Source organism: Fukomys damarensis, unplaced genomic scaffold (assembly GCF_012274545.1).
Source record: "Fukomys damarensis isolate Sample0158 unplaced genomic scaffold, DMR_v1.0_HiC HiC_scaffold_14, whole genome shotgun sequence".
NCBI lineage: Eukaryota > Metazoa > Chordata > Mammalia > Rodentia > Bathyergidae > Fukomys > Fukomys damarensis.
Window position 1 is genome coordinate 48,924,502 of NW_022900926.1, and position 23,112 is coordinate 48,947,613.

Below are 23,112 nucleotides of genomic sequence, written 5' to 3' on the forward strand. Positions count from 1 at the left end.
AATTTGGTAGTATAAAGCTGCCTCCACCCTCCTCACTGGTATTGTAGAAGGGTTAAGCTGTAAAGCAACACCTCGATTAGGTAGTAGCCACAGCAGAGACATGACAAGAAGTGGGTAGTAAGATTTAATTTTCCAGCACTCTGAATGATTTGTGCATATATGTAAAATTAATGATTAAATCATATACTTAAGCCCCCAATATTTTATATTAGTAAAATTAGAGGTCAACTATAACAAGCATAAAAAAATTTACTTATTTCTAAAAAAATATTCTAGTAGTGTTTAGGAAAAACCGATCCAGAAACAATCCAGTAAGGTGCATGTAAACATGATTATGAATTAGTTGTGCCATTACTGTTACAGTTTTGTAAAAGCTTTTTAAAATTCCAGTTTCCAGAACATACAAATTATCCTCAGAAACTTGGTGTAGGTCTTTCTCCAATTCCTCCAGCCAGCTGAAATACTGCCAAGCTCACTTCATGTGCAAGGCTATCTGCATTTTCCTGCAAATTACATTAAAGAAATTAGATAATAAAGCTGTAACATCTACCATGCTACTTGCAGCTCTGGGACTGGGATAGGGGGATGGGGGGGCGCTTCCTGATTTTCACTAACATATTCAAATGAAAGCTATTCTTCATCTTTCAGTAACAAGTTCCCAGGCCCTTAAATAAATGGAAATCAAATTAAATTCTCCTAAATAAGGTAAGTTTCAGCTGATCCAGGAAATAAAACCAGTTATTCCCAAACTGAATGAATTCAATAAAACCTAGTCCCTTTAAAGGTAAGGTGGCCATAATTGGCTTAGGAACTCCTAGGAAAGTATGGCAAGCATGTTGTTTGTCCTTTAAGACAAAAGATATTAATGTACATAGGTTTTTTTCCCCCCCTAAACTAAAACTTCAGTATTCAAGTTTAATTGCAGTGTTGCAATTACATAATAAGTGGGTTTTGGGTTGCAGTTTGGGCCCTTGTCTCTAAAAGGTCTGCCATCACTATCTTAGGACCTTAGTTGCCCTCTGCTTTGCCATGGCTATTCATTTCCTGCATCCTAAGGTGGTCCATGCTTCTATTAAAAAAAGAAAAGAAAAAGTTCCCCAAGTCTTATAGAAATGTTTCCAAGTCCCTGCTCAACCTAGTTTACTTTTCTGTGCAAACATTTGTATCAAGACTCTAAGGTGACAGACAAGATGGAGTATGTGAAGAGGGAAAATTATAAAAATCCCAGCCTGTGGGGCTACACAGGAAGATGGAGAGTCAAGGCCAGGATGAACTACACATCAAGATCCTGACTCCAAAAAAAAAATCCAGAGCACCGGTCTTGACCCCAAGGGGAAAACAGTAAAGCTGTCATTTCAAGTCAAATGCACAGAAACAGGGGCTGGGATTTAGCTCAGTGGTTCCGCTGCCTCCCAAGCACAAGGTTCTGAGTTTGATCCCCGGTACCAAAAAAAAAAATTTCCCAGAAACAAAAACATTACCAGTTGGTTTAGAAATGAACTGCAAAGCTGGCTGTTCTTATAAAACAGGATTATCTACTTCACAGAGCATAGCATATCAAACTTAGTTATTCCTGTCACAGACATATAGCACTTCAGAAAGTCTACAATAAATCAAAAATAATTTGGGGACAAGCTGAGCATAGTAGCACACACCTATAATCCCAACACTCGGGAGACTGAGGCAGTTGGATCACTGCAAGTTCAAAGTCAGCCTAGCCTACAGAATGAGTTCAAGGACAATCTGTACACAGTGAGACCTATCTTGGGGTAAAAATGAACCAAAGAGGTGTTACTTGTTCAGCTTTGTAACACTCTTCATGATAATCTTAAAATCACAAATATAAACTTACCCTTCACAGTGAAATCCTAAATGTTAAAATGTTTTCTGCCCACTGCTAGTGTTCTCCCCTGACCCTCTGTCATTAGACTCTCACTGCACATTTTTTTCAGAACTATCCCAGCTTACTTGTGAATCTGCTTCTGCATACACTCGGACAACATCCTCTGTACCAGAAGGCCGAACAAAAGCTCGGGAGAACTTGTACTTCTTCACCAGGTCACTGATCACCTTCTGTAATCCAGGTGGTGTAACCACCTGTCTTTCAGCATCTGTGGTGCTAATAACTCGCCTGTCTGCAACCTAAACAGAGGTGTTGGATACCTGTTATACGTATTAAATACCTTTCAGAAACTAACCTGCTCAACATAAAATGAATTTTATTGGAATTAACAACAACAGACTAGCACTTTGGCCTACTGTATTATAAAGTACAATACTGAGATAGTGAAATGTTTTTTCCAAAGTGAGACCTATCCCTTTAGCAAACCAAACAAATCCCTAGACACTTGACTAAAATAATGGACAGCAAATACTGTATGATTTTAAGTGCCCTATCATCCCTCAGACCCAATGATATAATAACTTTAGGTATTTATTTTTGGACATATTTACTGTATATAACTATATCCCTTGTGGGGAGTTAGTACATGTACATAACACATCTTGATTATCCTCTATTATCTATTATTCTTTATATTTTAGGTTTCCCAAATAAGAGAAGCCATGTAATATTTAAGCTTGTGTGTCTGTTTATTTCACTCAACATGGTCTCCAAGTGCATCCAGTTTCCTACAAATTACTCAAGTAGGTATTTTTTAATAGTATAGTGGCAACCTGTTACATACAAGAGCTGTGTTATCTCCAAAATATACCCAAAACTAATTTGAACAATCAGAAGCCCATTTCTAGGAGCTCTGAACTTTTCTAACAAATTCTACTGGAGAATATGTAGACTGGTATAAGCTCATATGCAAATCAACCAGTCATTTACCTGAAATCCTTTTTTAAATACTCTCTCCTACTGAGCACACAGATTTGACTACTCCATCTAGCCAAAGGTATTATTTTTGTGAGCCAAAAATAGTGCAAAGGAAATATTTTCATTTAATAGGCTATCTGGGTTTTGCTTCAAAATAACAGAACTCCTAAAGCTGAGCGTAAAGGGGCATATGTTTTGTGCTTTGTCCATATCTAATAAGTTTCCCATAATAAGATCTTTTTTTTTAAAGTGATGCATAGTCATGCATAATATTCTTTATAATAAACTTGGAAATCTAGTACTTCTCAAATGATAAGACCTATTTTCTTTTTAAAGATTGTGAGAAAATAGGTCTTATTTATATCTTTTAAAAGATTTTAAGAGGGCCAGGGATTTAGCCCAGTGGTACTGCCACCTGCCTCGCAAGTGCAAGGACCTGAATTCACTCCCCGGTACCAAAAAGATTTTAAAATTTCTCTCACACCTTCACTTTGAGTTGTCTGTTTGGAAGATCCATGTAGAGAGCATCCCACTGTTGTACAGTCAGGCCTTTCAGACCCAGGATGGCCTCAATTATCAGCATGTCAGAAATGGCATCACCAGCTGCCTGGAAGGTGGGGAAACAAAGATGGAAGAAATAAGCAAATCTTGATAGGAGCATGCTAGGAAAATCGGGTATATCATCTTTCCCTTCATGCTTCATTAACTGGAGTGTAAATTAGTATGAACATCAGTAAGATAGAATATACAACAAATACTAAAACTAACACATGGAAAACTTGCCTTTCATCCTTTCTCACCTAAAAAAGACTAAAGGTCTAATATCCTGTGACTCAAATGTTTCTTATTAGATCTCTTTGAGATAGTTAGTATACCATGATGACGAAAGGTATCAATGTGAAAGAGAGAAAATGAGAATTGGTGTAAGATCACCCCGAAGCTGGACCCATGTGCTAGGCTTTTGTTTCTTCATTTGTAAAACGGGAACTATAATAACTCCCTGTGTTAATACAAGGATAACAAAAGTATGTAAAGTGCCCGATCTTATTACTTGATTATTTTTCATCATAGAAGGTAGGGGGAGGGAAACATATAAAAAATGTTCTGTCACTCCCTTTCAGCATAATCTCAACAGCATATATATTATTGCTGCAAGGAGCAACCAGGCCAGGACTTCTCCACTTTAACTTTTTAAGTAACACACTTTGCCCTGTTTATCTTCTGGACAATGTAAAGGTAACCAAACATCCACCACCCCATCATTTCTGACCTGGTTAAACAAGTCAATGATATTTTCAAGCATCTTAGCAGCTTTTCCTTTATTATCTCCTAATTCTTTTGCTAGCTGTTTTATCTTCACTTCAACAGCTTTACTAAACAATGCCTGCAATGAAAGCAGAAGAAATCAATCACAAAACATCCAGGCCTCAGTTAAAATTACTATCATGTTTGCTAAACCACTTTTCACCTTTAGTGACTGGAAAAACTGAGGGGAAAAATGGCAGCCTTATATGAAATTGATCTGAGATAAAATCTGAGTCCAAAGGATATCACAGAAAAGAAGATCATGATTTATAAAACTGCTTGTCAAAATTTAAACAGCTGATTAAAAAGATATCAACTTGACTAATGGTAAATGTACATTATGAGTTCATTCTGCTTTCCTTTTACCAACTCAGCTCTGAGTTGGGTTACTTAAAATTGGTGTGTATCCTTTGAAGAATCCAAGCTGGGCAGCAGTAGAGGGTTCATCACATTTAATCACAGTAGGACAGACAGTGTAATAAGTATTTATTACAATTTACACCATGTTCCTGGATATTTCCGACATTTTGAAAGGCCTTACCCACCTCTTTACAGTCCTCCTGATGCCCAGGACAGAGGAGTAGCAGCATATGGTGCTCAACTACTTGATGAAATATAAGTGTTGGTAAAATACAGTGCATGCTAGTTACCTGTTTTTATAAATCAAGTTCTACTGTGATATAGCCTTACCTATTCATTTACATTACATGAGCAAAGATGAGCAATTATGAGACCTGCAAAGCATAAAATATCTACTATCTACACTTTAAAAAACATTTACTAACCCCTGCATTGGGTCCCTTAATATTTTAATTGTATTTCATAGGAACTTCTTTTTATATATTTATGGCCTCCAGGTGTCACCTTTGAATTAATAAGGAAAATAATTTGGCCTAGATTCAAGTTTTCTGTTGGTCAATTCAATGATAAAGGTGAAATACAAAGATGTATTTTTTAAAAAAGTCATGCGTCTTCCTCCTGGAGGTTTGGTCCTGGCACTGGAATAAGTGGCCTGGTTTGCCTTTTTGGTCTGCTTTCCTTCCTCTAGATTATGTCCAAGCAGGACAACCTGGAGGGAGTTTTCATTTAACCAAGGCATTGGTATCTGGGGAACAAGAGTGGCTTCTTGTCCCTAAGCTAAGCTATCCAAAAATGATCCCTTATCTATCTCTACAACTGGAAGGAATTAAATTCTGAGCAAAGTTTTTAACAAACTGGAGGAACAAGATAGATCCCAGGGAAAAGGCAAGCCTTCCATTAATGATGCTTTGGGCTCCATTCAAAAGAAAAGGGGCTTTTGGAGTCAGATTCTGAATGACCAAAGTCTGTCACCTCTTAAAACTTCTGTTTTCTCAGCTGTAATTTAACTGTAAAAATTATAACATTTCTATGTCCAAAGCATGTTGTGAAGATTCAACTGAGATCTATGGTCTTGTGCTTAATTAAAAACTAGAAACCTGGGAAATGCAGGAAAAAAAATCCTAAGCATTATGAATCTAAAAATAACTATATACTCTTAGATGACAAGTTTTATAGTATGTGAATAATGTCCCAAAATTTTTCTAAATATGCATTGCTAAGAAAGGCATTAAAAAACCTAATATGCTATCACTATTTTAAATTTACTTCCAGTTGTTATCATTTAATTCTCAACTTTTTTTTTTTAATGGTACCAGGGATCAAACTGAAGATCTTGTACTTGTGAGTCAGGCAAAGTGTCACAGAGCTACATCTTCACACTAATCCTCAACTTTTAACACTTTTCAATTCACTATAGCTATTCAACTTTTCCTTTTCCCTCCTATGGCTAGTGGAAGAAAAATATATAGATAATCTCCCTTTAAGACAGTGAAGTGGCACAGCGTCTGCCCAGCAAGCACGAGATCCTGAGTTCAATACCTGATACAAAAAAAAAAAAGAAGAAGAAGAAGAAAATGAAGAACTGCACTACTTTTAATTATTAAGGGAAAAAAACAAGTTTCTCTTCACAAAGGAAGATCATTAAAATTTAAAAGAACCAATTTCACGACACTTGAAAATACATGCTAACCAAATAATTTTACTACCATAGTCAACAGAGTAGAATATTACCTATTGCTGCACAGAAATACAATTACAATTAAAAAAAAGTGTTAACTAAGGCCAATTGTGATCTTTTAAGAGAACTTACTGTGCCGTGCCCATTTGCTTCAAAATAAACTCCAATGTCAAACTCTTGAGCCTTGTGGTGCAAATGTTTTACACCAGTTTTAGTACAGTAAACAGGTACCTACAACATACATATACAAGAAAACACAACAGCAATTATTCAATTGACAAATATCACCATATACACATTATACAAAACATGCCACTGTGGGGTAATGGAGGTACTGTGGAAGCTCACAGCAAGAGCAAAGTGAGATGAGGTCATCAAGACAGTGAAAGGTCCTAAGTGGGACATGACACGATCTAAATTGTTTTAGCTGTTTGTTACAGTATGGAGAATGGCTTATAGTAAGGATCTGCAAGCTTTTTTTTGGCAAGGGCCAAGTAGTAAATATTTCAGATTCTGCAGACTATAATTAACAAATGTGTGTGGCTCTATTCCAATGAAAGTTTACATTGGCAAGTTGAGAGTTGATGAAACCACTCCTGGCTTACAAGATTAAGAAAGGGGTCAAGTTAGGAAGTTGCCAGGACAAAACCAAATACAACACTATACTGGTTGGACCAATAACAGTAAGTAGAGATACCATGGGTAGATTTAAGAATGGCTGGGGCGGGGGACTTAACTCAGTGGTGCCACCACCTGCCTCCCAAATGTAAGGTCACAAGTTCAATCCCTGGTATCAAAAAAGACTGAGAAAAAAAATGATTGCAAAAAGAGACCTCGAGATCAGCAGCTGCTTGCCCTTAGAATACCTCCAAGAATGGCTTGAGAAATAAATTTCTGCTGTTGTGTTCAGTTTCTAAGACAGGACATCTAAGAGACATTTTCAAGACAAAACAGTCATGCACCACATAATGTTCTGGTCAGTGCTAAGTCTGCATGAACTACAGTGCTACCATGATTATGACACCTAGTGACAGCCTGATTACACTCTATGTTTACACAATAACTGAATCTCCTGATAACACCTTTCTCAAAACATGTCACCACTGTTTATGAACAATGAATCTAAGTACTGAGCATCCCTGTGAAAAACAGAAATCTGGGCCCCAGGTGGAGTCCCTTGAGTTTTACTCATTAAAAAAAAGTCTTAAAAATAAATATTTAAATAGGGCCAGGGATTTAGCTCAGCGGTTTGGTGGCCTGCCTTGCAAGCGCAAGGACCCGAGTTCAACCCCCGGTACCAAAAAAAAAAAAATAATAATAATAATAATAAATACAAATTTTTAAATATTAAAAATCTTCAAATTAGGTCATAAATTTCTCTCTCTTAAGAGAAAATTCGGATTTCCACTTCTCTTTAAGAATCTGAATAAAGCAGCTAGCCTGGGCACACATTCCCAGTCTTTAATCAACTATGGTACTCATTCACTTTACCTTGTACAGATCCTGCAGGAATGTGAAACAGCATACCCAACAGTTGGAAAAATATTGCACTAATTAGTAACTAGAAAAAAGGTGAAAAAGATTTCCAATTTTATCTATGATCTCCTTGTTGGAACAGTCATTATGGTAGGTACAGAAAGTGGTCACCTGATGGATGAGAAATAATTAGAAACAAAATCTATCAACCCAGATACCCTGTCCACAAAAGAAATGTAAAGGAACAGTTTTATTAAGCCAGAGTGTGATACATACCTCATGGGCAAGTTGCTAAGTTTTTTGCAAAAACAAAAGAAAGCTCACAGGCCAGGGATTTAGCTCAATGGTTCTCCACCTGCCTCGAAAGTGCAAGGAACCACGTTTGATCCCCAGTACCAAAAATCAAAATAAAAAGAAAGCTTATCCTTTAATGTAACCAAGCATACACATTCTATTTGCCACATGTTCTCAACATAAAAGATGACTGATGATAAATATTCTCTCCTTAAATAAACTCAAACCAGACTCATCTGAGTGCAACTAGGTATCAGCATTGGATGTGCCCTCCAAGAGCCCAATTTTAGCAAGAATTCTGCCAAACTGGTTCAGTCTGAATTCCTTAGCTGGAAACCCACTCACTCTGTATATGGTCTAATTCTTCATCCTCCACTGTCACTCAGGTAATGTCAGACCACCCTATCCTGCCTTTACCAAGAATCCTATTTAACAGGGCCAGGGATTTAGCTCAGCAGCAAAGCAACTGCCTAGCAAGTGCAGGGTCCTGAATTTGATCCTTGATATCAAAATAAAAAAAAAAAAAAAATCCTATTTAGCCAGAATATCCTCTTTTACTCTGATGTTTCCTCTCAGTAACTTTCCACAATCACCATCCACACAAACATCCTTCTGCTTCACTATAAAATCCCTACTTCTCCCTGTTGTATTTGGAATGTAGTCCTTTATCTCTGACTGCAAAACTCCATCACAGAAATCTACCATATCACAATGGTCCCGCAGAAATATCTCCCTTACCATTTTAAAAAGTGTCACAAATAGTTTTTCTTTATTATTAACCCTCAATTATTCTTGAAAATGCCATTTCTGATCACAGTTTATGTTCAATTTCCCTGGTAACTGGAATGGCCTGGCTAACCAAAGGACTTTCCCAAAGGAAAAATATATACCTAATTAAATCTCATGAAATTCGAGTTATGGGTTATATTAAGAGGTATCAACAGCCCCTTAAAAAATTCATGAGTTATAAAACTGGCCTACTTTAAGATTTACATTCATTATGAAGGGGCACAAAAAGAATTCACAAGTTTTCAAAATTTTAAAAGAAAGTATACAACAGAAGGAATGAGGTGGTTCTGCCTTGTAAGCACAAGGTCCCAAGTTTGATCCCCAATACAAAAAAAAAAAAAAAAAAAAAAAAAAAAAAAAAAAAAAAAAAAAAAAAAAAAAAAAAAAAAAAAAAAAAAAAAAAAAAAAAAAAAAAAAAAAAAAAAAAAAAAAAAAAAAAAAAAAAAAAAAAAAAAAAAAAAAAAAAAAAAAAAAAGGAATGAGGAAAATGTTGCCCTTTTTGCATCAGGGACAATTAAGTTTTCTTCTTATTTCTACTTACCCTTGCATGAGCAATAGCTCAACTTAAACACTATATACTTGTTTATGAGGACAATATTTGCCTCAGAAATATTTTACAATTTTTTAGAAACTATCAGAAAATGAAAATGGATCAATACCTTCATAACTTCTTCAAGATACCGTGTTGAGCTTCCATTTGCATATGCAGTTTGTACAACACCAATATTCAAATTTTCTCCAATCTAGACAAAAACAGTGATATTTAACTTGCCATCAATATAGTGTCCAAAAGCAAACATGAGAGTTCTTAAGGCTGACAAAATTAGCAGCCAGTTCATTATACCTTAGTTTATGCAATAAGGGACTTATTAAAATATGTATGGCCCACTCCCCAAAAAAACCCACAGTAGTTTTGAGCACTATTTAAGAGGGAATCCCTCTTCAAGAAGCTTGGCTCCTAATCCTTATGTTTTTTATATTTTTTAATAAAAGTATTTAGTGAATTTTAAAAATATACCCTTTCCCAATTATAATTTCTAATTTCATCTTAAAATCTGAAAAAGATTTCTGAAAAAGAGGGAAAAACTTGCATTTATATCATAGTCATATTAAATAAATCTCCAAGATGATATTTTCTGTTAGAATCTGGGGATTTATGGTATAATGGTAGAATTCAGTTACGAAGAACTTAATAAAGCTTTAAGTCATAAAATCTAGCCAGTATAAGGAAGAAAAAAGCACTTCAGGTTCCAAAACTGATGTCCCAATGTTGAAATGACTGTAACTACCACTTCTTTTTTCATTTTCTAGCCATAAATGTGAAGAACTTCCTATATATCATGCCTCTGAGATATTCAAATGAGTGATATGGAATGACTTCACTAATCAATGTGGTGTCCTAGGACACAATCTACCATCATACCTCCAATAGGACATCTTTAAGGAAACTGCTAATTAACGCTGCTATCTTGTCTCCATCTATGAGATGAAACTGACCATATGCATCCCAGTAGTAATACACAATTCTGTCTGCATCTCCATCAAAGGAACAGCATCTTTCATTAGGCTTCATTTCCATTCCTAGCACACAAGGTAATTTAAAATGCATTTCAGTATAAGAAACATGAATAAAACTCAATCTTAAAAAAGGTATGGGCCGGGGATTTAGCTCAGTGGATTTGCAGCCTGCCTCACAAGCACAAGAACCTGAGTTCGATACCTGATACCAAAAAAAAGTAATAAAATAAATAATGTAGGCTTTTCTCTTACACTAGTAACTATAGGAAAATTTTTCAGTAAATTTTTCATTGATCAGAATGGGCTTATGTGTTACATATGTAGCATGTCCATTAGAAAATTTTTCAAGAGATGTTTAAAATTATTCTTTCAGATAAAAACAAGTCTTAATCTTTAAATAGTGTTGTACATTAGTCCTTTTTACAGGTCAAATTCTTTCAAAATAGAAAAGGAACATTCAAAAAAATCCATAGTGAAATTTGCTGTAATACTAAAAATTTCATTTTATTTCATTGTACTGGGGATTAAATGCACTGTGCAACATCCCCAGACCTTTACTTTAAAATAAAGTTTTGGTAAGTTGCTCTCAGCCTCTAACAGTGCTAGGACTATAAGTGTGCACCACTGTACCTGGCTTAAAACTCCACTTTATAAACTTGTTGGTTTGATTAGACAGATTTCCCCTATAGTTTTCTGAAAGTTACAAGGATTTCTAAATATAATCCAACTAGTATTGTGGTCCTTTACATCTAAAAAAGTAATAGTAATGGATAACTAGTAGGAATAGTCTTTGTTCACATTACCAATACTAAGAAACACTGGTAATTAAGACAAGAATTACAACCTGTAAGGGATAACTGGCTGGTAAAACATGTATAAAGTTATTGAAACTTCAGCAACTATTAGAAAATCTGGCTGTTCCTTAGCCTTAACAGCAGCAGAGTGACGAAGTCAACTAAGTTAAGTTAGTCTAACTTAAGCTAAGACTTTGTCAGGAATGTGAGTAAAACGTTGCCTGTAAGACACAATTCAAGGCCCAGGACAGCAAAGGCTATGGCCTTCCTCACACTGTGGTCCCAATGCTTAGAGCAGTAGAGAGAGCTCAGAGTGAGTAAATGGATAAATGAGTGACAAAGAAGTAAAGTAAATGTCAACACAAGCAAATGAATGAAAAGTCTTAAAACTTTTTTTTTGGGGGGGGGTTGTAACAGGGATCAAACTCCAGTCCTTGTGCTTGCAAGGCAGGTGCCGGAACCACTGAGCTAAATCCCCAGCCCTTAAAACAGTTAACTTAATTAAAATTTTAAATGCTTACTCCAGTGAGGCAGAACGAAGCAACTATGTGAATTCTGTACAATTTGAGAATGTATTTCATATTTAAAGGAAATATGAAAAGATACGTTGTGATTTTAGTAAAGAAACAATAGGGATTTCAGTATTTAAGAGAAAATGCAAAAATTTTTAAACAGTGACAACTAATGCACTAAACGTACAGGCAAACACCCAGCAAGTCAAACCAAATACACATGCAGGCCAGGTTTTGCTAACAGGCAGATAAATTTAGGTTCCATAATGCACAAATCTAGAATTACATTCCCTTTCAATAATGTAATTTGTGAAGATGAGGTAAAAGATAATGCTGCTTACTCTTGTTATCTCTAGATCAGTATTTTCAAAGTGTGGTCACCTGAGCTTCACCAACAACAAAGCGTGGGGACTTGACAGAAATGCTACGCAGATCATACCTCAGACCCAGTAAATCAGAAACTGGTTGCGGTCCCTAAATCTTTGTACTAACCAGGCAATTATGATGTGTGCTGAAGTCTGGGAACCACTGCTTTAGAATGCTATTTTCTTGTGCTCACTTTGGCAGCACATATACTAGCATGCCATTTTCTGACTCTGCTTTCTCCACTAGATTTCCTATCAACTATTAAGTAGTGGTATGACAAATACACAGAAAGAATACACCATGTTTTGAATGGCATTGACAACTAGGAAGAGTCTTAAATGTCTAAAAATAGAGCAAGGACTAGCTGAAATGATTAACTCACGTGACCACTTTGGCTTGTAAATGACACTGGCCCCAAAGAGTTCTAAAAACAAGATTTCACAGTGCTAGTAATACACACCCTCTGGAGGTTTCTGATGGCTTTTCACAAAGTCAGCCCCACATAAATGGTTGAGCTTCCCTTTGGTCCCATCATTAAACAGCTGAACTGACAGTCCCTGTGAGACGTAGTGTTGCATTTCCTTTAGCTTCATAGCCCCTATACCATTTGCGCAGTCAACTTTAAGTGATCTATATTCATATCCACTGCAGGAAGCCTTCAAAAAAGACATGGAAGAAAAATTTCAAGTTATAAAAGTGAAATATGTGTATATGTGTGTGTGTGTGTGTGTGTGTGTGTGTGTGTATGTGTGTATAAACACCTTCAATTATTTTAGTTGACTTATTTTTTTAACCCAGAAAACATACATATATTTAGATGGAAATTATAAAACACCAAAATAAAATTTAAAATCAACCTAGACAGTGGAATACTTGCACTGATTGAACAACTTTTAGAAACAGAGACTTAATACAATCTAGTCTTAATTGAACAGAATCCCTAAAATATTATAGTCTGTATTACATGACAATTATTTTAGCTGACTTATTTTTTAACCCAGAAAACATACATACATTTAGATGGAAATTATAAAACACCAAAATAAAATTTAAAATCAACCTAGACAGTGGAATACTTGCACTGATTGAACAACTTTTAGAAACAGAGACTTAATACAATCTAGTCTCAATTGAACAGAATCCCTAAAATATTATAGTCTATATTACATGACAGCCATTCAAATGTGAAAATAAGTACAGGAGGGATGAACAGTAACAATACCTGTCATTCTCTTCCTACCACAGAAGATCATCAGGGCATTTTTTTTTAATTTATTTTTTTTTTGTCAGTCTTTGTCCCTCCTGGCCTCATCTCAAAGGATAAGTTCTATGAGACCAAGGGCTTTGTTTTGGTAATCTATGCTTGGCAATGACATACATTCAATATTTATTTATCTAATGAACAAAACTCAAACCTCCCCCAAGTTTAACTAGCCAACAGTACTTTCTCACTTTCTCAAGTACTAAGTCAATGGCACCTACATTAACTCTAAGACCAAATTCATCTGCATAAACACTTATGATAACCATGAGTGAGAACACCACCATGTTGTCTCTTGCAGTGATCTCAGAATACAATGTGTGTCTTGCTAAAACCAACAGAGAGTTAGCAGGATACTCAGACCAGAATCAAGTGGAGCTCTAAAGAGAAAACAGAGAAGCCACATTTATTTGAAAGGGAAAAGGAGGAATAACAAGCCAAGATAAACTGTTCAATGGATCCTGTTACTTTATTCACTTGTCTACATTTTAACCATGTTCAAGATATTTCACCTGTTTGGTAAGTTCCACAAAAGCTTTAGAAAGTTTCTGGTAGTAACCTTCTATGGTTGCCTCTCCATATCGGCCACTGGTGTTTCGACAGTACACCATGTAGTGCAGCTGGGGTGTTGTTAACAAGCCATAATCTGTCCAGAAATACAAAAAAGCAATTTGCCTCATTTCTCAATATAGAAAAAAGTTTACATGCATCCATACTCTAAGACTTTCAAGGTGACAAATCCTCTTTTGAAAAAGGAATTTCAGAGCTGGAGATGTAGCTCAGTGGTGGAGCACTTTGCCTAGTGTTTACAAGGCTGTGGACTCAATCCCCAGTACTACCAGAAAGGCATCTTGGCCGGGCAGTACAGCTCAGGTGGTGGAGCACTTGTCTACCATATGGGTTTGATCCTCAGATCAGGGGGCAAAAAGGCATCCCAGAAAACACAAGAACACTTTTCTTATTGGTGAATGTTTATAATACATAATAATTACATTTGTCTTGGGGAATTGCTACATATATATATCACTAACTTTCAACCTACTATTGAGAAGCACAGATATCCACTAAAACTCACTACATTTCACATATTCAATTTTGAATTATAAATTACTAATAAAAAATAATCATTTAGTATGGACAGATAACTAAATAAATATAAAATACAAAAAAGCAATAACAGAGTTCTGTTTCTAGCAACATGATAAACATTAATTCAAATGAACCATTCTTCCGAGAGCCCAAAATGCTGCATAAAAGAACAAAATCTCTTTGGAAAGAAAGTGCACTACAAATTCAGACAAATTCAGAAGAATTATCCAACTAAACTCTATGTGAAAACAGGGATTTCAAGATCTGAGCTAAGAGGAGCCAGTTTGGCTCTTAGGCATTCCTCTCAAGTAGAAACAGAGCTCTGGGTTTCAATGCAAAAAACTAACAGCAGGAAACCAGAAGACCAGGCCCTGAAACCCCAATAGACTACATATCCACTGTAAGAGGGGGGAAGTGAATCACTCCAAGTCCAGACTCCCAGGATGGTTATCTTGGCAATGAGCAAGAGGAAACAGGAAACCAGAAGACCAGGCCCTGAAACCCCAATAGACTACATATCCACTGTAAGAGCGGGGGAAGTGAATCACTCCAAGTCCAGACTCCCAGGATGGTTATCTTGGCAATGAGCAAGAGGAGGAGGAAAACCCACCCTTCAAGAACTGTCACCATGAGCACGGGTCCTTGCATGGAGCAGCAGCCCCAGTATACATCACTGTAAGCGTTCAGATGAAGGAAGTTAAAGTAGACCCAGCCAGGCAGCACCTCAGGCACCCAGCAGAGGAAAACACTAAATTCTGCTGGAGGTATAGTATACACCTTTATCCAAGATCTTAAAAATGTCCCATAAACAACTTTCTGAGAAAAATAGCTTCCAGTCAAATACAACAAAGTACACAAGAAAAGTACTGGCACAAGAAACAAGAGAAATGGACAGCAGAGAGGGCTGGTATCTAACAAGTAAACATTCAGTGACTAAATCTGTCCACAGACTTGAAAATCAAACAAGGGTCTATACTACAGGTAAAAAGGAACCATTTTAAGTTCTTATGCCCTGCAAGTTACACAAGAGAAATGGTATTTCATGAAGGCAGCTTTAGTTCTGGCAACAAGGAAAAGTAAGTATGAGAGCTCAAAAAAAGCGAGTAACAGTTTAGACTAGTTAAATGGAAGTGATTAAAGAGACAAAACCATTATTTCAATAGACATACAAAAGGCAGAAAGATTTTGTGACCAAGTAAACATTCACTACATGACTATTACATATACTGATTAAAAGTCGTCATTATCTATGCTATCAAAAACTTTTTTCTCATGGTTTCATCTCTCCTGCATGAACTACATATGTGCAAGAGTGGTCCAGTTGGTCTCTTCTTTCCTTACAACTTTTCCTTCTCTACAGGATAATCAGTGATTCACTAAAAAAAAAAAAAAAAAAAAAAAAAAAAAAAGTGATCCCCGAACTTCAGGAAACTGAGACAGGAGGATCACAAGTTCAAGCCCAGCCTGGGCAACTTGGTTTCTTAGTGAGACCCTGTCTCAGAATAAATAAAAAATGGGCTAGATGGGCTAGGGTTGCAGCTCAGAGTGAAGACTACTGGTGACTGTCCACAGCAAATAATAAAAAATGTCGGATAGGGGCTGGGGATTTAGCTCAGCAGTTCAGTGGCCTGCCTTGCAAGCACAAGGACCCGAGTTCAATCCCTGGTACCAAAAAAAAAAAAATGTCCGATAAACTACTAATGAATATGAGTTCGATCCCTGGTACCAAACCAAACCAAACCAAACAAAAAAACTACTAATGAATAAAGGTCACAGGGGCTATGGCAGAAGAGATGATCATTCAGAAACCAGGTAGAATAAGCAAATTGGATCTTTATCAAGAAATAGAGGAGGACCCAGCAGAGAAGCCCAATAAGGAATGTGGCCAAACAACAGAGGCTTAGAGAAAGAATGAGTTTTAACTGTGGAAGCTACAAAGATGTCAACTGAAATAAAAACTTTTTTTTTTTAAATAAAAACTTTAAAACACACATTCTTGAAGTTATTTTTAGGACATGGGTCTCTGCAAATATCTGACAAAAGGTACATAGCTTCTCCCTAGAAAAGCACTTACGTAGGTAACATGCATGTGTCCAGAGGACCACAGATTCGCTATAGCTTAACTAGAAACAACAAGGCCCTGGACCCATCTTAAGAATCCCCATTGACTGTGTCTGCCCAATCTGGCAATCAGAATTCAGTGTGGAGGAGATGTTGCCCTGGAGAGGCAAGGGAAGAGATTCACCTGCAGCAGGCTAAGAAACAAGCAGTGGAGAAGCAAACAGAAGGCAAGCAGAGTGAGCTCACAGAGATACACTAAGAAGAAAGAGCACATAGCAGCAGCTAGAGGAGGTTTCACAGTCCACAGATGTCTTTTCTTAATGGAAAAGATCTGACACTAGGAGAAATTCACCTCAAAGCACAGTGGAGTCTCTGTCTTCACAAGACAAGAAGACTCCAGTGCTGCATTTCAACTCATTTGATAAAACAGGAGGAAGCACCTGTCAAAACTTAAAACCATGATTATGTGCAGGCCAAAGATATTTTCCATCAGTGTGTGACAAGTGACTGACTATTAGGGAATGCCTAAAACTGACGCCCAAAAAATCCAAAATGGAATTCTTTTGTCATCTTCAAAAAATTTTTATATCAAGAAATCCAGCCTTCCTAAAGTTAAGGAAGTTCTATAAAATTCCAAAATTTCCTGCAGTACTCCCATAGGTTAAAAAAACCTGCCCAGGAAAAATCTGAAAGACTATTTTAAGTTAATAACCTTTTATATCTAGATGTTAATTATTTTAAATGTATTATTCATCTGTAATTTCAAACAGTAAAGACATATTTTATAATTTTTTTTTAATTTAAAAATTGGGCTGGGGATTTGGCTCAGTGGTGCCACCACATGCCTCACAAACTCAAGCAAACTCCTGAGTGATCCCTGGTATTGCAAAAAAAAAAAAAAAAAAAAAAGTTTTTTTACTTAATTTACAACTAAAGATAGTTACATACCATGGAATTGACCTCCTAAAACAGTTACTCCATCTATTACAGACTGTGAAAGTTTCTCACCACTGGGTCTAAGAAAGACAAGGAAGAAAAACAATATATCTCTCCTGAAAACAACAAATTGCTGGTCATGAAAGCAAATATACTACCAATTTCAAAATAATGAATTCACTGTATCTGCACTGAAAGCTAACAACTCTGAAAGATACAGGTAAATTATAAACATTTTCCAGTAGCCTTTCAAAATTAATCTCTTGGAAAACTTTTGGCTTTTAAATTAATTTAGAGAATATAAAGGATAACCTTAATACATCACAGCCAAATACCTTTCCAACTGAGACTGAAGCAACACAGATGATAAACCAGTAATAGCAACAACAGTGAAAGATTTATGTGATACAGAGCTGGATATTAAACTACTAAGGACACAGAACCTACTTTGCATTTTATAATATCAGAATTATCTATCTAACAATAAGGCTGATCTTTATAGAACTTCATTTTAGAATAAAATATAATCACTTGAATTAGTATATCAAGTAAGGAGTCAAATATATGTAGGACAATAATTTACTTCAGGATATAAATCAACTAGTTCTGCTCCCTATAGATCTACCATCATTAGTACTTCCAAGATTCTCTAGTAACACAATAAAGGGTGAAAAACAAAGTCCAAGCTATTAGGAGAATGAGGAAATATTTCCTTTTGAAAGAATCTCCAGATAAAACCAGGTCTTATGCAAAAGAGAATGCTACTCATTCAAATTACTACACTTTTAACCAAACATTTCATACAAAAAAATATGCTTTTGTAAAGAAAGATAAAATCTGTCAAATCTATGTAACATAAATCACCATTTTTCTCTCAACTACAAAATGAAAAAACATAAATATCTGAACCAATGATAACACAGATTACAAAGAAAATCTGTAAAGGTGATGAGTTAAAATCATACAGTGTGTTCTGATTCTGTAGGGGAAAAATTCCTACAGAATGTGCTTCTCTCCGCCAGGAGGTATTTTGCATGTATTATTCAATTCTCACAAGAACACTGTAATAGGCCTTATGAGCAACAGTTTATAGCTGAGGAAACAGAAGCTCCAAAATAATAATCTGTTCAAACTGTTCAAAAGGGAGAGGTGTGGAGTTAAAACCAGAATTAGACTCCAAAACTGCAGTTGTACATCAGTCCCTCTGCCTTACTATACAGGCCAGTTTGGGGGAGATGCCACTCAAGAGCAGCTCCACTTTCCTTCCTTCTTTCCATGTCTTGGGTGTTAAAACCAATGCAATCACTTCCGTTGCAGTAACACTGCCTCTGCAGAAACTAACCTGGTGTCTCTACCAATCACCACAAAGGCATCTTGCTGCAGATCCACAGCTTCAATCTCACTGATGTCAACAAGCACTCTCTGCAGATCTTGCTCCTCTGCATTTGCCAGATGCGTAGCATGCTCCTCCCAGGACGGTGCCAACATTTCACCCAAAGGATCAACCAATTTTACACCATTGTCTTCCTTCAAAGCAAAATAAACAATATGTCATCTGTACACATCCATGAGGGTGAGCTAAGAAAGCATTCTTGCTGCTTTTTTTTTTCCCCAAAACACAACAGGAACAACCGAGCAGCATCAGTGATTACCATCTAAGAATGGTGCTGGCAGGTGTTTTAGTCCATACCTGCCTTCCTCCTCATGACATACTTATCGATGTAATTAATAATCTATTCTTATTGCAGCTTAGAAAACAACAGGTTCATAGAGATTAGGACATGTGCTTACGATCATACAGTTATTAAATATCAGTGCCAATATTGAAACACCAACTCCATCTTAAACCTAACAACTGCAATGCTACGCAGGTTTTTTCTCAAAGCTGTCATCTGTGTCTCTTATCAGGTAACAAACTAGAGCACAAAGAGGCAAGGGACACTAGACTTTCTTTTTACTGTGACTCTGATTCCCACAGCAGGCTGGCCAGCACAGCCACCAGAAGCTGACTTCAGGTGCTGATCTGCTGAAATTCCTATTTTAAAAAGGTTATAGTTCAGAGTGGTATCAAATGAAATAGCTCAGAACTATTCTGAGAAATGCTTCTGGAACCGGGTATAAATGTGAGGCTCTTCCTACATGTCATCAATAAATTACAATGATTTGTTTAGACGCATATGGTGATCACACATTTTGAGGTCAGAAGAGCAATATCCTCATTTTGAGGGAAGAGGTTACCACCAATAATTGAGATCAACATAGCTTATACTTCCTGGTGATTTAGCTACAAAGACAAAAATCCCATGCCTTAGTAGAGAGGCATATTATTCAAACCATGTATTAGCGGACTACAGGCAAGAGAAAATAAAAATTAAATTATGTCAAAACAGTAGCTAAATTTGGCACAGTGGCATATACAGGTAATTCCAGATCCTCAGGAGGTCAAGGCAGGAAGATTGAAAGTTCAAGAACAGGAAACTTGGTGAGACCCAAAAAGGCCTGGGGATGCAGCTCAGTGGTAAAGTCTGAGCCTAGCATGCTATCATGTGTGAGGCCAAATTCAATCCCCAGCACTCCAAAAAAAAAAAAAGCCAAGATAGAGAAACAACTATCTACTGACATATGAAAGTCTGAAGAAAGTGAGAAAGTGCGATATATGCACACAGAAATACACAGAATTCAGCCTTAACGAAAAAAAGAAAAAGAAAATCCTGTTATTTGCAACAACATAGCCAAACCTGAGAACATCATACTAAATGAAACAAGCCAGATATAGAAAGATGCCACAAGATCACTTATTATGTGGGATATAAATGACTGAATTCATAGAAACAGTAAAATGATTCTAAGAAGATGTAGAGGAAACAGAGACGTTGGTTTAAGGAGTATTAATTTACAGTTATTACAAAGTTCTGGAAATGCAGTATATTTTAAGGACTACATTTAATAGTAATGTTCTGTATACCTCAAATTTGTTAAAAGTGTATCTTAAGTTTTCTCACTACAAAAAAGGTAACCGTGAGGTATGGATAATGTTAATTAGCTTGTTTATGGTAATCATTTCATAATATATAACTATATCAAAACATGACATTTTACAACTTCAATATATATCATTTGTATTTATTATATCTACAGCTGAAAAATAAAAATAACTATGTCAAAAGGAACACTGATTAAAGTCTTAATTGTTCTAAAGACTAGAACCTCATCAATATTCTGCCAAAACCCAATTTTAGATCCCCAAACTCAGTTGTTGGATTCAGAACAGGAAATCATTGTGTAGCTATTTTCAAAAGTCTCAAATATTCCAAAATACATCTTTTCAAAGGTTTGCCTTTCTCCCACCTATCTCCATCTGTGTAATCACTCCTAAGTTAACAGTTACACTTATAACAGTTTTAAGTTATACTTTTTAACTATAAATACTGTCCTCAATTCAACTACTGCAAATTGGAAGGACATTGTATTACTTCTCTAACATGGATATGCTCCAAAAAAAAGTCCCATTTCATTCTCTCCACACCCTCTACTGAGTCTTGAGCTACTAAGAAAGAGTTGTTTGGAAGCCAAAAGCACACATAAATAAAGCACGTTCCTGGAATTAGAATTTGTACTTTGGCTCAAACTATACAGGCACTAGGATTTAGCCCTGCAAACAATGGCTGCTTTATTAGGGCACTGCATGCATTACCTCAGGATTGTGTGATGCCGTGACCATGACTCCTATGGTGGCTTTTGTCTGTTTTGACCTCAGGACCGCTAATAATCCCATGCGGTACATGATATGATCAAGATGTTCTGCATTTGTTCGAAATCCAGCAGTCCCATATTGAAGAACAAGTCCATCGGGCTTGGCATGTAATGTGGAGTGGTTTGTAATAGCACCTAAATCCATGTCTACAAAATTAAGAAACATTTTTCAGGCATAATAAATATTTCAAGGACCATTTGCTTCAAAACCTGCCACTCCTAGCCAGGGATTTAGCTCAGTGGTTTCACCGCCTGCCTTGCAAGCGCAAGGACCTGAGTTCGATCCCCAGTACCAAAAAGAAAAACAAAATTGCCACTCCTTAGCTGGGTATAGTGGCCCATGCCTGTAATCCCAGCACTCGGGAGCATTAGGCAGGAGGTCACTGTAAGTTCGAGGCCAACCTGGGCTACATAGTGATATCAGGGCCAGCCTAAACTATCTGTCTCAAAAACACAAAAAAAATCAAAAAATTACCACTCCAACACAATAGGTCTGCTTCACTGTGAGGCTCCCCAAGGATCTATGTTTGAGTGGGCAAAAAACAGTACGTTAAGTTCCCAAGGTTAGACTGACTCAGAAGTGGGCCTTGGATGTAGATCAGTGCTAGGGTGCTTGTCTAGCATGTGTGAGGCTCTGGGTTCATTTGGTGGGGACACATAGAAGTTCCTGCATAACTTACATTGTTCACTCCAAGGCAGGATGGGGCCAGAAATCCGTTTGCGCCAACTTACCTCCCATTTTGCTTCCAGACTATTCTGAGGTAAAGTGAAAATTTTCTAGTAGCAATTAAAATGTAGATTTTACACAGAGAGTCAAAGAACAATCATCCATTTTACTAAAGGTAAAACTGAAGCTTGGGCCCCAGTTAACCTAAATTCAACTGTGTGGCTAGTGAGAAAGTGAGGCTTAGTGTCAGATTCTCAAGTGGACTACTTATCCCCCAAATTGCTGAGAAATCTGGTTCATTTTGTGACTCCTCCCGAAATCACATATTCCCAAAGGAAAAGCAAAGGACAGTCAGTACTCGTTTTCTCTTCAAGATTGTCCAGATGCCCTAATATACTTTACAGGGGATTCTCCGGTTCTCAAAAGGAAAATCAGACCATCCTCCGAAATGAAGCTCTGAAACTAGCCACATCTTCTAAGTAATATCACCTTTGCCTTAATTTTTTAAAAAAATCAAACACGGACTCGGCCCACTACCATTTCTTTCTCTGGGAAAGCTTACCTCAGTGGTACTTGGGGTTTCCAACAGTCAGAGGTCCACTCACACACATGCCATTTTTGGGGTCACTTCATTCCAAATTAGCCCAGAAAGGAGGAGCAGTCCCACAGCTGTCAGCCTCACCCTCTTATTAAATGTGCCCTTAGCGGCTCCAACAAATAAAAATTAAAAGAAATAGCGAAAATGTTTGTTTTTGTCCAGTTGGAAAAGCTGACATTCGGCAAGCTAACTTACTTTGGGCAGAAGTGAACCAGTCTCTTTCACAAGGATGAATAAAGATTTCTAAAAACTGACCAGTCAGGAATGCATCATCGTTATTCATTAGGACGTGAAGTAGTCCCGCTAAATCCAGGAAGTTTTCAAAAACTAAAAAACGCAAAATAACCTGCTTCCACCCTGCAATGGGAACGCGAAAACTTTTATTAAAAGTGTATTTTCCAACTCCTAACAGTGTTCCTTCGAAAAGAAGTTAACGGCAGCCCCTTTTTCTCCTTGCAACCACCCTCCTCGGTTCCGCTCTCCTCCAAGCTCGGGAATCACCGCGAGGCCGCAGGGTGCGGACCCCGGCGGACTCAGCCCCTACGTCCCGCTCGGAACCGCCCGCGCCTGGGCGTAAAGTGGGAGGCATGTCGCGCGCGGGCCGAGGGTCAGTCGCTTAGCCTGACCGCAGATCGGTCCGGCGGGCCGAAATCCTGCCAGCCCGGCTTCCACGGAGCCCCAGCCGTGCGGAACGCCCCTTCTCGCCTCCTCCTGTCGGGCGCCTCACCTCTACCTGAAGACTCTCTCCTCCTCCGGGCCTAGGCTCCCCAGCTGCGGCCAGGACCACAAGACCCTACGGCTCTGGGACCCGCAGACGTGGCCTTGCGTGACTTC

General features: G+C 37.3%; 1 protein-coding gene across 2 annotated transcripts; it reads right to left on the reverse strand.

Annotated features, from left to right (window-relative positions):
* Positions 1–390: 390 nt before the first annotated feature.
* On the reverse strand, positions 391–23,112 carry Pgm3 (phosphoglucomutase 3). Of its 2 annotated transcripts, none has more exons than XM_010631134.3 (13): positions 23,006–23,112; positions 20,955–21,160; positions 18,603–18,787; positions 17,273–17,340; positions 13,687–13,820; positions 12,374–12,569; positions 10,147–10,304; positions 9,383–9,466; positions 6,297–6,395; positions 4,092–4,205; positions 3,306–3,428; positions 1,969–2,142; positions 391–503 (listed from the first exon to the last, which is right to left on the reverse strand). In XM_010631134.3, the coding sequence occupies exons 2-13, from the start codon at positions 21,156–21,158 to the stop codon at positions 414–416; spliced, it is 1,629 nt and encodes a 542-aa protein (XP_010629436.1). In that variant the 5' UTR covers positions 21,159–21,160; positions 23,006–23,112; the 3' UTR covers positions 391–413. The 2 variants fall into 2 exon arrangements, with proteins under 2 accessions (XP_010629436.1, XP_033619255.1); XM_033763364.1 differs by lacking the exon at positions 23,006–23,112 and adding an exon at positions 22,243–22,641.